This window comes from Rhinopithecus bieti, unplaced genomic scaffold (genome assembly GCF_001698545.2).
Source record: "Rhinopithecus bieti isolate Rb0 unplaced genomic scaffold, ASM169854v2 scaffold_51732, whole genome shotgun sequence".
Lineage (NCBI taxonomy): Eukaryota > Metazoa > Chordata > Mammalia > Primates > Cercopithecidae > Rhinopithecus > Rhinopithecus bieti.
Window position 1 is genome coordinate 321,083 of NW_016821090.1, and position 14,271 is coordinate 335,353.

General features: G+C 40.1%; 1 protein-coding gene across 1 annotated transcript in view; it reads right to left on the minus strand.

Annotated features, from left to right (window-relative positions):
* Positions 1–1,407: 1,407 nt before the first annotated feature.
* Positions 1,408–14,271, minus strand: part of EPDR1 (ependymin related 1) — a 31,120-nt gene continuing 18,256 nt past the window's right edge. The window contains 2 exon segments of the mRNA XM_017860169.1: positions 1,408–3,109; positions 4,269–4,477. Of these exon segments, the coding sequence (XP_017715658.1) occupies positions 2,913–3,109; positions 4,269–4,477 (406 nt within the window). The 3' untranslated portion in view covers positions 1,408–2,912.

Below are 14,271 nucleotides of genomic sequence, written 5' to 3' on the forward strand. Positions count from 1 at the left end.
AAAGCTTATGGTAAGAAACTCATCCTGATGACAGAGCAATTGGGGACATAAAGGTCGGGCCTCCTTGACTCCACATGGTCCCTGAGAGAGAGGGAGTGATGGCTCTATCGTACAGCTGGGCCTTCAGGGTGGCAGAGTTGAAATCAGGTGTATGTTGAGCACACCCTAGGGCTTGCCTGGACCTGACAATTTGGAAGTGGCATGGCTTCCTTGGGAGAGGTGGAAGTAAATTGTTCCAATGCAGCATAAAGGCTCAGAGACATATGAGGTGGGGTATCCACAAAGTGGTACCCAGCCCCGGCTCAGACCACTATCAGTGATACCACCTCTGCAGAGGAGTGAGGCACTGGGATACTGCACTTCATTAATAGGTACAAGTCCATACCCTGTTTAATAGCCCTCTTCATTGTGACTCTGGTGGCCACCAGAAAGTTTTTACATAAGATTGCAGAGTAAGGAAACCTTCCTGCCACGAGGAGGTGACCCAGCCATTACTTCTCAAGCCCTTCGGGCATTTAGGTAAAGAAGAAATTGTCCCAAGGAGTGAGGCTGGAAAGAGTCAGAGGCCTGATGAAAAAGGGTGTGTCCACCATGCTACGGGGTCTCCACTTTACTTGTAAGCAGTGAAGAACCACAGAGGCAGGGCGCCATCAGATCAGATTTGACCAGAGGTCAAATCCGTCTGAACTTTTTACTCTTTTTTGTGAAGTGGCTTAATAACTAAAACAGGCCAACTGAAAAACAAAAGGGAACCCACTTTGCATGGGCCTCCATAAAATAAAAGGAGTTTCCTTCTGTCTCTGAGTAATGTTGTGGCCTGCAATGGGCAAAGACAAAGTCCCAGGGCTAAGGGGAGATGTGCAGCTTGGAGAGGAGAGGAGAGCATCATTCTGTGATTGGGGAGACAGGAAGTGGGGCAAACATGGTCACAAAGGCGTTAGCAGGCTGGGTCAGCTGGAATGCAGCTGTGAAACTCTTCCCTGTCTGTGCGGTTCAGATGCCTGCATGTCCAAACTTCACAATCCTCTGGGACCCCAGGAACCTGCATGGACACTGGAGGGAGCACGTGCTTAGTACTGGCTTGTGATTGACTGACGAAGTGAATGACTGAATGAACACAGGATGGCTTCTAGAAAAAAAAAAAAAGACCAGGGCAAGGACAGAGGGTGTGAAGATCCTGCAAAGGCCAATGATGTTAAGAGCCCAGAGCTGGGTGGTGACTGAGGGAGTGGAGAAGAGGCAGGAGTTTTAAGAGCTATTTTGATGGGACTCGGGAATATTGACTGCCAGTGAGGACTGAGGGAGACAAATAGGTCAAAAATGACTTGAAGCTTCTGGCCTTGGCAACTGGACACTGGAGTTTAGGGAAGGTAAGAGGAGAGCAGGCTTTTGAGAGAGGATAACAAATTTGATGTTGATCACATGAAGCACTTTGTTTATTTATTAGAGCATTGTTTTAACTCCCTTATAACCAAGATTATCCATATTTATTACAAAAGCAACAATATCAAAGAATGCTTTAAAATGCAATTAAATTTCTTTAATATAGATAAACTGTGAGTAATAAGATTGTTTTCATCATAATATAGGTGTCACACATTTCTCCTGGTAACTAAAAAAGATGAATGGGCAGATAAAACATAACAGTAGAATAACCTAGAATAGTAAATTTTATTACTAGAAGTCTCTCCTAGCGATGGACAAACTCAACCACATTTAACACACAAGGAAACCAGGGACAAGAGAGGCTGGCATTCTTCACTCTACAAATACTTAGGGCACTGACCATGTGCCAGGCACTTGCTTGGTGCTAGGGATATAAAAGTAAACATACAAGGTACCCGTACCCAAGGAGCTCACAGCCAAGATAATGGATGACAATGTCCTGAAAGCAGAAATTATCACACAGCTTAATAATTATTGTGAGAAATGCATGCTCAGGATGCAAGGTGCAACTCATCCAGGCTTGGGAGCAGCTATTGTGAATGAGCTGACATGGAAGGAGATGCAGAAGTCAGACAGAGAGATTATGAAGCAGCGTTCTAGGAGGGCCAAAGTGAGGGCAAGCCCAGTGCAATTAATGACCAAAGGAGTGAAAGTACAAGGGAACTCTAGTCCCGGGTTTAGGAGACAATAGTCTCCTGATCCCCAGTTCAGTGCTATTTTAGAATAGTGCCTGTGTATTGACAAGTCTGTGAAGATTCAGCACATACATCAATACTCTTGCATAGAAAAAAAAAGAAGCTTACATGGCTCGTGCTTTACCAGTGTAGACATTAGGATTCTCTAAACTGTCTTGCTTAATATGTTTCTTTAGAGGAATAATTACTTCCTATTTTAGCTTTTCATTTCCTTCCAAATGTTTATATCAATTGGGTCATGCCATACAATTCTTCAGTCTGGAGGGGATTTAAGGTATCATTTTTTTGGCAACCAAGGGAGTGCAGGGGCAGGGTGGAGTAGGGTTCAGTGGGAGCAATGCCCACCCTGGTGCAGCAATAAAGGGGGCATTCTCTGCAGGGAACTTAAGAATTAATCATAAAATTGACCAAAATCACCCTGCCTTTTATTATCACCACCAATTCTGAATAATGTCAACAATAAATACTTGCTGCCAAGACAAACTTCTCTTACTGACCTCTCCCTATTTGCATGGCACTGCATTGTGTACCCAAAGTGTCCATATTAGTCACAGTTAGCTCATATGGCCACACCCTCGCCTTTCAATTTTCTTCTGTTAACATAGCTTGAGTAGTCAAAATCAGACATATCAAAACCCCACATCAATGTGCATCTTCCTGAAATTATATTTCTCTCCAATTAGCACTCTCATCTTGACTAGTCTCATATCTATCTCCAGCTGGGACCACAGGGGGCTGACATCTGATGCTGCCACTTCCCTATGCGCAGGTTCACCAGGAGCAGTCTTCCCTCATCTTCTCCAGTTGGGCTATCTGGCACGTGCTTGGAGGGGTAAACACCGAGGGGTCTTTAATACCCAGCTGGATGTCAAAAAACCGCGTGGACAATATCACACTGTAGTTTTTGGTAAAGGTTTCCTGGACAGGATAGCAATCTTTGACTGTATAGATGCCAATCCAGGTTTCATCTATAAGAGGAAAAAAGTTGACTTTTGAATAAAGAAGACAGGCAAGAAGTTCATATTTTTTCTTGTGATGGCAAAATGTACATAACATAAAATTTACCATTCGACCATTTTTAAGTGTTTGGTGCCCTTGAGTACATTCACATTTGTTGAACAACCATCAGCACCATCCATCTACAGAACTTTTTTTCATCTTCCCAAACTGAAACTCTGTCTCTGTTAAACACTAAATTTCCATTCCTCTTCTCCCAGCTCTTGAAACCCACCATTCAATTTTTGTCTCTATGAATTTGACGATTCTACATACCTCGTGTAAGTGGGATTGTTCTGTATTTATCATTTTCTGCCTGCATTGTTTCTCTTAACATTATATCCTCAAGGTTTACTCAGGTTGTAGCATGTGCTGGTGTTTCCTTTCTTTTTAAGGCTGAATAATATTCTGTTGTATGAATATACCACATTTTGTTTATCCATTTATCTGTTGATGAACATTTGGGTTTCCACCTTTTGGCAATTGTGAATAATGCTGTTGTGAACATGGGTGTACAAATATCTGTTTGAGTCTCTGCATTCAATTCTTTGGAAGATATACACATATATATATATATATGGAGTTGCTGGGTCATATGGCAGTTTTATCCTTAAATTTTTGAGAAATCACCATACTGTGTTCCACAGCATGAATGCCTGTGCGGTTAAAGCTGTCTTGGGATAGGCATATATCAGCAGCAGGGCAGAGAATGGCTTCACATAAAAGCAGGCTGGTTTGCACACTCAGCATGATGGGAGTAGATCTGAACCCTGCAAGTGTAGGAAGTGGGGGAAAGAAAAGGAGGCACCTGATTCAAATGTGTGCCTTAGGCAGATGCCTTCCATGTCACAGACCTCCAGGTGACCATCAAATGTCAAAATCAAGGCTAAGTTCACAAGAGTCAAAGTGGCAGAGAGGTGCAGGTGGCACTAGAAGGCTGAGGTGTTTCAAATATGAAGCTTAGATCCCATTGCCACGTAGTGAGCAAAATAACGTGCAGACCTAAGTGGAGACTTTAAAAAAATTTTGATTAAGCGGATGTTTCCCTAAAAACTACCTTCCTTAAAGAACTTAAACCTTCTTTCCCACCATGCATCCTGAATACAATGCTTAGATCCTTTGAACACTTACAGGATCTAGCTGACTTTCTGTCCGACCACTCCTGGACCATGATCTGCTCCTGGGGCCCCCCAATGGAGTACTGGTCTTCAAAGGTGGAGTTCTGAGGAATGTCAAGAGGGTCCCAGGGCTCTGTCAGGGTCATCTTCGAGCACTGCTTGGTGGCTTGCTCAATCTGAAACATCACTCCATCCTTATACAGCAAAATATATTCAAATAATCTGAAACACAGATGGAAAGAAATAGTTTGGGACTTCATGTTACAATCATCGTGTGTTTTAACAGCACAACACCTTTGATAGATATTACTTTTAAAATAGAAAGAAATTACTTGCTTGGCAATCACTTAACATTTATAAACACTTTAGGAGGCCGAGGAGGGAGTATGATTTGAGCCCAGGAGTTTGAGACCAGCCTGGGCAACACAGTGAGACCCCTGTCTCTAGAAAAAAATTTTAAAAATTAGCCAGACATGGCAGTGCACAGCTGTAGTCCCAGCCACTTGGGAGGTTGAGGTAAGAGGATCACTTGAACCTGGGAGGTCAAAGCTGCAGCGAGCCATGATCATGCCACAGCACTACATACATCCTGGGTGAGATCCTGTCCACCATCAAAAAAAAAAAAAAATAGAGGTCAAAAGTGTATATTCACTGGACAAATTTTGACCAAGGACCTAGTGTATGCCAGACCCTGTGCTTAGCATTACAAACATGGGGAAGATGTGGCCCTGGCTGAACAGCTGGTTTGTGAATTTTTGTTTACCTACAGGGACACAGAAGGACTTGACTCTTGTTTGGTGCAGTTTCTCTTGCAGCACTCAGTCAAGGAATTATGGGGGTATACTGAATGTATGAAAAGAATGCACTGAGGACTGGATGGACCGAATGCCTGTGCCTTACTGCCTCCACTGCCGAGCAGTCATGAGTAAGGGGCTTGGATGAACATAGCTGATCCAGCATGGGCGCAGCACACATACCCTGCAGGAGCTGAGATGAGCAAGGACAAAAGCCGAGGCGACCCCAGAGCAAATGACTCCCTCAGCTGAATTTCTCTCCATGCTCTCGGCCTCCTCCCATGACTTCTGCTCAACCTTCCTTGGGAGTGACAGGGAGATATTCAGAGGCTGAGCCCAGGAGTCACCAGCCATGCCATATCGGCATCAGTCCTGTATCTTTGTTAAAGCTGAGCCATCTTGGTGTTGGGGGAAGCCTGCTATGTTTCTATGCATTTCACTGTCCATCCAACACTTAGGCCACAGCTGCTGGTCAAGCAAAGTGTGTCTTGCAGAAAAAAGTGTGTTTTTCTTGCAAAAAAAGTGTGTTTCTCAGAAAGTGAAATCTGCAACACTTGAGGGCTGAAGAGCCTAGAGAGGTGACTTTTCATCAGCAAATAAAAATAGTCTACAAATTATCTGTGGCTTATGAGACCCAATGCACTAGAGGAGCCTTCAGGGAGGACGTGTGCTCTCCATCCCAAGCCTCAGCTTAAAAATTGTTTTCTTCAGAAAAAAATGTTATAAAGGGTTACTGTCTTTATAGTCAAAACACAGTCATGCATCACTTCATGATAAGCCTATGTTCTGAGAAATGTATCATTAGGTCATTTCATCATTGCACAAACATCATAGAGTGCAGTTACACAAACCTGGATGGTACAGCCTACTACACACCAGGGCTACACGGTATGGCCTACTGCTCCCAGGGTCCAAACCTGTACTGCATGCGACTGCACTAAATACTGGAGGCAACTGAAACACAATGGTAAGGATTTGTGTATCTAAACATAGAAAAGGTGCAGTAAAATTACGGGATAAAAGATAAAAAATGGTACGCATGTATAGGGTACTTGCCATGAATGGAGCTTACAGGACTCGAAGTTGCTCTGGGTAGGTGAGTGAGTGAGTGAGTAGGGAGAGAATGTGAAGGCCCAGGACATTACTATATACTACTGTATGTTTTATAAACATTGTATACTTAAGTTACAGTAAATTTATAAAAAATATTTTCTTTTCTTCAATAATACATTAATTTTAGCTTCCTGTAACTTTTTAACTTTATATATGTTTTGATTTTTTTAACTCTTTGACCCTTTTGTAGTAAGACAGCTTAAAACACACATTGCACAGCTATAAAAAATATTTTCTTTCTTTACGTCCTTATTCAATATGCTTTTTTTCTATTTTAAAATTTACTTTATTTTTAGAAAACCTTTTGTGTTAAAAATTACGACACAAACACAGATATTAGCCAGGCCTACACAAGGTCAGGATCATTAGTATCACCCTCTTTCACTTCCACACCTTGTCCCACTGGAAGGCCTTCAGGGCCAGTAACATGCATGGAGCTGTCACCTCCTATGATAACAATGTTTTCTTCTGGATACTCCTGAAGGACCTGCCTGAGGCAGTTTCACAGTTATCTTTTATGTAAGTGAGAGCACATTCTAAAATAATGATAAAGGTTTAATACAGTAATTACACACATGTGGCCAAAAAACATATGAAAAAGAGCTCAACATCACTGATCATTAGAGAAATGCACATCAAAACCGCAAAAAGATACCATCTCATGCCAGTCAGAATGACTATTACTAAAAAATCAAACAACAACAGATGCTGGCGAGGTTGTGGAGAAAAAGGAACACTTTTACACTGTTGATGGGAGTATAAATTAATTCAACCATTGTGGAAGACAGTGTGGCAATTCCTCAAAGACCTAGAACCAGAAATACCATCAACCCAGCAATCCCATTACTGTGTATATACCCCAAGGAATATATATCATTCTGTTCTAAAGACACATGCATGCCTATGTTCACTGCAGCACTATTCACAATAGCAAAAGACATGGAATCAACCTAAATGCCATCAATGATAGACTGAAAATGTGGATAAAGAAAATGTGGTACATATACACCATGGAATACTATGCAGCTATAAAAAGGAACAAGATCATGTCCTTTGCAGGTGGAGTTGGAAGCCATTATCCTCAGCATATTAATGCAGACACAGAAAAGCAAATACTGCATGTTTTCACTTATAAGTGGGAGCTGAATCATGAGAACAAATGGACACATGAGGGGAGCAACACACACTTGGGTTTGTTGGTAGAGCCTGGGGGAGCGAGAGCATCAAGAAGAATAGCTAATGGATGCTGGGTTCAGTACCTAGGTGATGGGATGATCTGTGCAGCAAAACACCATGGCACACGTTCACTTGTGTAACAAATCTGCACATCCTGCACATGTACCCCTGACTTAGAGTAAAAGTTGAAGAAAAAAAAAAGCATAATATAGTAATTACTTATATGCTAGAATTGTATACAACTGGCAGCACAGTAGGTTTGTTTACACCACCATCACCCCAGACATGTGAGTAATGTGTTGCGCTACCACATACTATGGCTATGAGGTCACTAGGCAATAGAAGTTTTCAGCTCCATTGTAATCTCATGGGACCACCATTGTATATGTGATCCTTCATTGACTGACACTTCATTATGAAGCACATCAATGTATTATTAGCGCCGTATGCTTCAGATTTCTATGAAATAGTATGGAAATATAAACATGACATCATTTTACACATTTATATGTATCTTGCTTATTTCAGAAAAGATTTGAAATGGCTTACGAGGGTAAAAATAACCCAGATACATACCTTTAGAAGTGAGAATGAATACAGAAAGAAATATAAGTGTGCATTTTATGAGATACTGCTCAAAAATGGAGCTAATTTTTTATAATATGCATGCAGGGTCAACATAACACTATTAGCCCTTTGAAAAAGTTTGGAGTTGTATTGTCACTGTTTTCTCATAACCAGCTAAATCGCTGGCACAACAGAGCCTAAGCACTGGCTGAAGAAACACAGCAACATTAACCCAACTCTTAGAGCATTGTTCATTTGTAAATATGGGAATTGTTGTACATACACAAATCCTGTTCTGTGATACTTCTAACGACAAGTGGGCCACTCAAAACTGTCTTCATTGTTCTCCTCACCACCAGCAATATCTTGTGCTTTCCCCAGTGCTAGACATCTGGGCTAGAAAGGCATTCCTAGCTTTTGCTGATATCCCTGTTGTGTGCTTCTCAGATTGCAATGATTGTTCCCTGGAGAGTATGCAGCCATGTGCAGGAGAGGGGGTTTCCTTCTTGAGATCATCGCCATCACTCTCCAAATCCACAGGATCACAGAAGTGTCATTAACATAGTTTGACTGTGTCCCCACCCAAATCTCATCTTGAATTGTAGCTCCAATAATTCTCATGTGTCATGGGCGGGACCTGGGGGGAAGTAATTGAATCATGGGGGCGGGGCTTACCCATGCTTTTCTCCTGGTAGTGAATAAGTGTCACAAGGTCTGATGGTTTTACAAATGGGAATTCCCCTGCATAAGCTCTCTCTTGCCTGCCACCATGTAAGAAGTCCCTTTGCTCTTCCTTCATCTTCTGCCACTGTGAATCCATTAAACCTCTTTCCTTTATAAATTACCCAGTCTCAGGTATGTCTTTATTAGCAGCAGGAAAACAGACTAATACAGTCATCCTGGCCTCATATTTGTCATACATGTCATTCTAGCCTCATATTTGCCTCCCTCACCAGAGTTTACTAGACAGAAATGAGACAATGAGATTCTTTCCTCTTGACCTGTGTCATTGCGACCGAGGTCTAATAGCCTCTTGTGTGACTGAACATATCACATGTAAACTTAGAAGCTGAGGGAGGCTATTTTCCAAAATGCAAATGGAATAGGATTAAAGAATGAAGCAGAGAGAAGCACTAGCAAACTGGGATTCCAACAGTTGTTCATTTCCTGGATGCCCTTTTTTTCTGAGATGCTTGGAGCACCCCCACTTACAGAGTTACAATAAGCTTCATTTGTTCTAATAAACTTTCCTTCCTTTTTTGGTTTGCAGTTTTTTATGCTACTCAGTTCTATCATTTCTGATAGAATCGAGGACTCCAGCACTCCATGGAGAACCTCAGGGAGCAGCTGCCAGCACAGCTGTGCTGGGAAAGGCCCAGCATGGCCCTGTGTGCCACCTAGGGCCACAGATGCCTGGTCAGTCACCTGCAACAGAAGGGCAGGGGACAGCAGGGAGGGAATATCACAGCTTCACTCTTTCCCTGAGGCCAGCTCTGCCCACATACAGAAGTAAAATTTGATTTTAAAATGAAAATTCTAGACCTGGAACAATCACTACAAAATGTTAACGTTTGTTAAATCTGGGTGGTCTGAACACAAGTGTTCGTTTTGGTATTCTCTGTACTTTTCTATGTTTTCAAAATATTTACTTTTTTAAAAAGTAGACATCATCTGATATTGAGGTTATGTTGACTGTACCTTAAGTTAAACTGAAAATAATAAATTAATGGAAAACAAAATAGAACTATATAATTCGTTTTCAAAATCCCATGTGGATATAAATGCTCGTACTGCTTTATGATAAATTTTAGAAAACATTTAATGATACTGTAATGGCGTGTATGTTTATGTGAAAATATTAACAGTTAGGACATAAGTCTCTCCATCACAAATAGAATACAGGGCCTGTGGCCTGACAGGGACCAAAGGTCAAAATGCAGAGATCAGCCACGGTTGAGATGAGTAATCAGAGTGGGGATGCTGTACGGGAATAACCCGTGGACCCAAGGGATTAACAGACTTTGAGAAGAACTGGATTCCTGGAGGCGAGATCAAAGCCTGGCTCTGTCACAGAGGCAATTGTGAGATGAGAGGCACCAACGCCCCCGCTGGGGCATAGTCAAGCAAGGTGAGATGCTGCAACTGGTGTTCAGGACAGGGAGGCCGACCAGCCCAGGTCAACAACAGCAGGCAAACTTTGCCTCCTTCCTGGCCAGGCACCAGGCAAAGCACAGTTCACTGGGAGGGGCAGGCGAGTTCCCACAAAGGCCCTGCTGCTGCTGAGCCTCAGCTGTGAGCAAGGTCAGGTTGGCTAGGCCCCGCCAAAGGGTCAGAAGGCCAAGCTCTCCACGGCAACCACAACACACAGGACGGGCCAGCAGCCTGTTTTGCTTCTCACCATATGGGACAAAGGATTTTTGCTGCTTTTAATAAAATTCTCAGGTTACATTGACAATTTCCATTGTTTTCTGCAAATCCATTTCCCTAAAAGTAGGCTCTTGAATCACCATGTTTTCTGAAACACTAAAATCTGGGGAAGTTTTCTTGCTTTAAAATAGTTTTTTTTAGTAAAATGGATTCATGATCAATATAAAAAAATGAAAACAATCTAGGAATGGAAAGGGAAGCAAAAATTGCCCAGAAACTCTAATTTACAGAAATAACAACTCCGTACATGTGTCTGGACATGCATTCTTCTAAATATATCTTTATGTACATATTAATTTTTATATCTAATTTTTAATGTTTTAATTGTGGCAAGATGCACATGACAAAAATGTACCATCTTAGCCATTTTTAAGTGTACAGTTCAGTAATGTTAAATATATTCACATTGTGGTACATCAGTCTCCAGAACTCTTGCAAAATTGAAACTTTATATCCATTAAACAATAATAACCCATTCCTCCCTCTCCCCAACTCCTGGCAACCACCATTCTATGAGTTTGGCTACTCTACATAGTTCATGTAAGTGGAATCACACAGTATTTGTTCTTTTCAGTTAATATAATATCTTCAAAGTTTATCTGCGCTGGAGCATGTTTTGGCATTTCCTTCCTTTTTAAGGCTGAACAGCATCCCACTGTATGTATACACCATGTTTTATTTACCCATTCATCCACTGATGGATTCCTAGGTGTTTCCTAAGTTTGGCTACTATGAAAAATGCTGCTATAAACATAGGTGTACAAACATTGCATTGATTTCTCAATATGTACTCTACTCATTTTACGCAAATGAGTACCTATTTATTTATTTGTTTTCTAACCATGCATTTTAAATTCAACAATTTGCCCTTGTTAATCTTTTAAGTGAAAAGATAAATCTAATTTTTCTAATTTTTATCGTAAAATATTTTCAATATGCAGAACAGTTGAAGAACTAGTATAATGACCACTTTTATGTCTGCCTCCTAGGCTCAACAATTCTCTACATTTTACTGTATTTTTTCTATTTTTCTAAGTATTTCCTTAAAACAAGAGCTTCTGCCACATGGTCCCAATAGGATTGTATCTTAGAAATAAAAATTCATTCCCTGATATCTGCTCCATATTCAAGTGGTGCCCCAAATACATCTTAAAGTTGGTTTTTCAAATCAGAGTCCAGTTAAAGTTCAAGCATTATATTTGGTTATGTCTCTATCAAAAATCTGGAGTAGTACTCCTACCTTTTATTTTCCAACATGACATTGACTCTTTGAAGAGTTCAGGTTTGCAGATATTCCACATTGTGGGGTTTTTTGGCAATTTCCTCATGGTGTCATTTAAATTGCTCTTTGAGCTTTTGCCATTCTTATGAAATGGATATGAAATCTAAAGGCTCTTTTTTATTTGAGTTCCAAGATATTTGTAAACAACATGTCATTGGTGAGGTTGTACACTTCGGACTTTATCATATCTGAAGACAGGTGATGTGCCTTCCCACTATTAATGCTGCTAACTTTGATCACCAAGTTATGTGGTAACTCCAGATATCTGTTATAAAAGTGTTTCCTTTTGCAATTGGCAAGTAATTGATGAGTGATACTTTGTGATGTTGGAAATGTTGTATTACCCAATAATTATCACCTAATGGTTTTAGGTAAAACCATTTCCTGAATCAAGTATTTCACTGGGAGTTGGGATCATAGTACCAATTGTATAGTAAATGACATCCATCTATCTTAATCTACTGAGTACCACACTGGACTCGTGGATTTGTTATTTATTCAATGTAGGACAAACAATTAAAGTCATTATTCCTTTTGATGCTAAAATTTGCCCAAGTTTGGTCAGAGGGAGCTCCTTCAAGTTGGTGTATATATCTCTGACATAATCCTATTGGTCTCTGAGTGCTTCCTGATATTCTATGACACAAGGTGGCACAGACTAACCTTGAATTTTCCCTGCCCCAGATCTGAAATCAGGCATTTCTCTAAAAAACTCTAGTTACCCTTAGTGGGGAAACAACTTAGAAACTGACATCAGGGCACTAGATGTGCTCATTGCCATTGAGATATCATTGCTTTGAACGCTTTTCAGTGTTTAGAGTTTCCAATTAAAAAAAAACAAACTCATGAATTCATATAGATATTTTCCATTTAAATTAACATTTATAGGTTTTCCCCTATTTTAGTATTTATATATTTTTTCTCTTAAAATCAAAATCATGCTTCCTAAAACATTAACAAAACATTTATTTGCTTTATTCTATAATTTTGAAATAATAATAACTTCAAAACTATTATAAATAATAAAATTGCCAAGTGAAGTTTAAGATTTCATTGTAGTTCTTCTTATCCTTAGAATATAATTCCCTAGTATCGAGAGTCAGTATTGTGTCAAAAATTTACTTAGAATAAGACTATTCTCTGTGTGGTTATGTTTCCAGATTGATAGATCATTAGGTTCCTTTGTTTTAGTTTGTTCCCAATTCAGGGACTTCACACTTTTCCTCTCGGACTTTATTATTTAAATATGTAAAAATTTTCATATTTCAAAACTCAAAATGACAGAAAATGGTACATTGAGGCAAGTTCCTCTTCCATCCCTATCTCCTCTTCCCCACTCCTCATGCTCCTTATAGATAACACTTTTCAACTGCTTCTATTTTGTTTTTCCTGCATGTCTGTCAAAAAATAAGCAAATACATATGTGAATTATTATTTTCTCCTCTTCTTTACAGAAAGAGTAGCATGCTATATAGACCTTTTTGCATCTTGCTTTCTCCATTCCCTGCTAATGCCTAGAGACTATCCTCATTTTTTTACGGCCATATAAATTTACTGTGAGCTAATATCATTATTTATTTAGCCAGTCTTCTACCAATAAACATTGAATTGTTTCTATTCCTTTGATATTAACAAAAATAATGACCTTGTGTTATGCTGTTTTCGAGTTGTATGTTTAGGGTAAATTATTAGATGTGGAATTACCAGGTCAAAAGGTAAAAGTATTTGTGGTTTTGTTAAATATTACCAGATTTCTCTCCACAGGGTTGTACTATTTTGCATTCCTATCAGCATTATATTATAGTGCCTTTTTTCTTTATAGTCCTGCCAACAGAGCATGTCGTCAAACTTAAATTTGTGCTAATCTGAGGAGGAGTAAGAAATGGTATCTGACTACTAGCGTTTTATTAAGAACATTTTTAGTAAGTATAACATCCATAAGAGGGGTCTTTAAAAAGTTCACGGAAAAAGTGTATTATGAAAAAACTATGTACGGATTCCAACTTTTTTGACCAAAATAAACTCACAACACTTGTTATAACATGCCTAAACAGGATCTAGTTTGAGGCACTAAGAAGAATAAGACATCAGTCTGGATAGAGCTCCTGTCGGAGCAACATGCATTCTGCTAAAATGAAGCAAGAACAAATATTAAATTTATTATGAGGCTCAAGTGGCAGAATGGTGAAATCACTGATGTTTCACAAAAAGTTTATGTGACATTGCTCCAAAGAAGCAGTTACAAATAAATAGCTCACTTTAAAAAGGTAGGACTCAGTATTAAGATAAGATTTAAGATTTAAGCCCATAGTGGCAGTTCATCCACATCAATTTGTGAGAAAAAAAAAATCTTAGACCAGGTGTGGTGGCTCACGCCTGTAATCCCAGCACTTTGGGAGGCTGAGGCAGACAGATCACAAGGTCAGGAGATCGAGACCATCCTGGCTAACATGGTGAAACCCCTTCTCCACTAAAAATACAAAAATTAGCCAGGCATGGTGGCAGGCACCTGTAGTCCTAGCTACTTGGGAGGCTGAGGCAAGAGAATGGCATGAACCTGGGAGGCAGAGCTTACAGTGAGCTGAGGTCGTGCCACTGCATTCCAGGCTGGGTGACAGAGCAAGACTCTGTCTCAAAAAAAAAAAAAATTTAATATA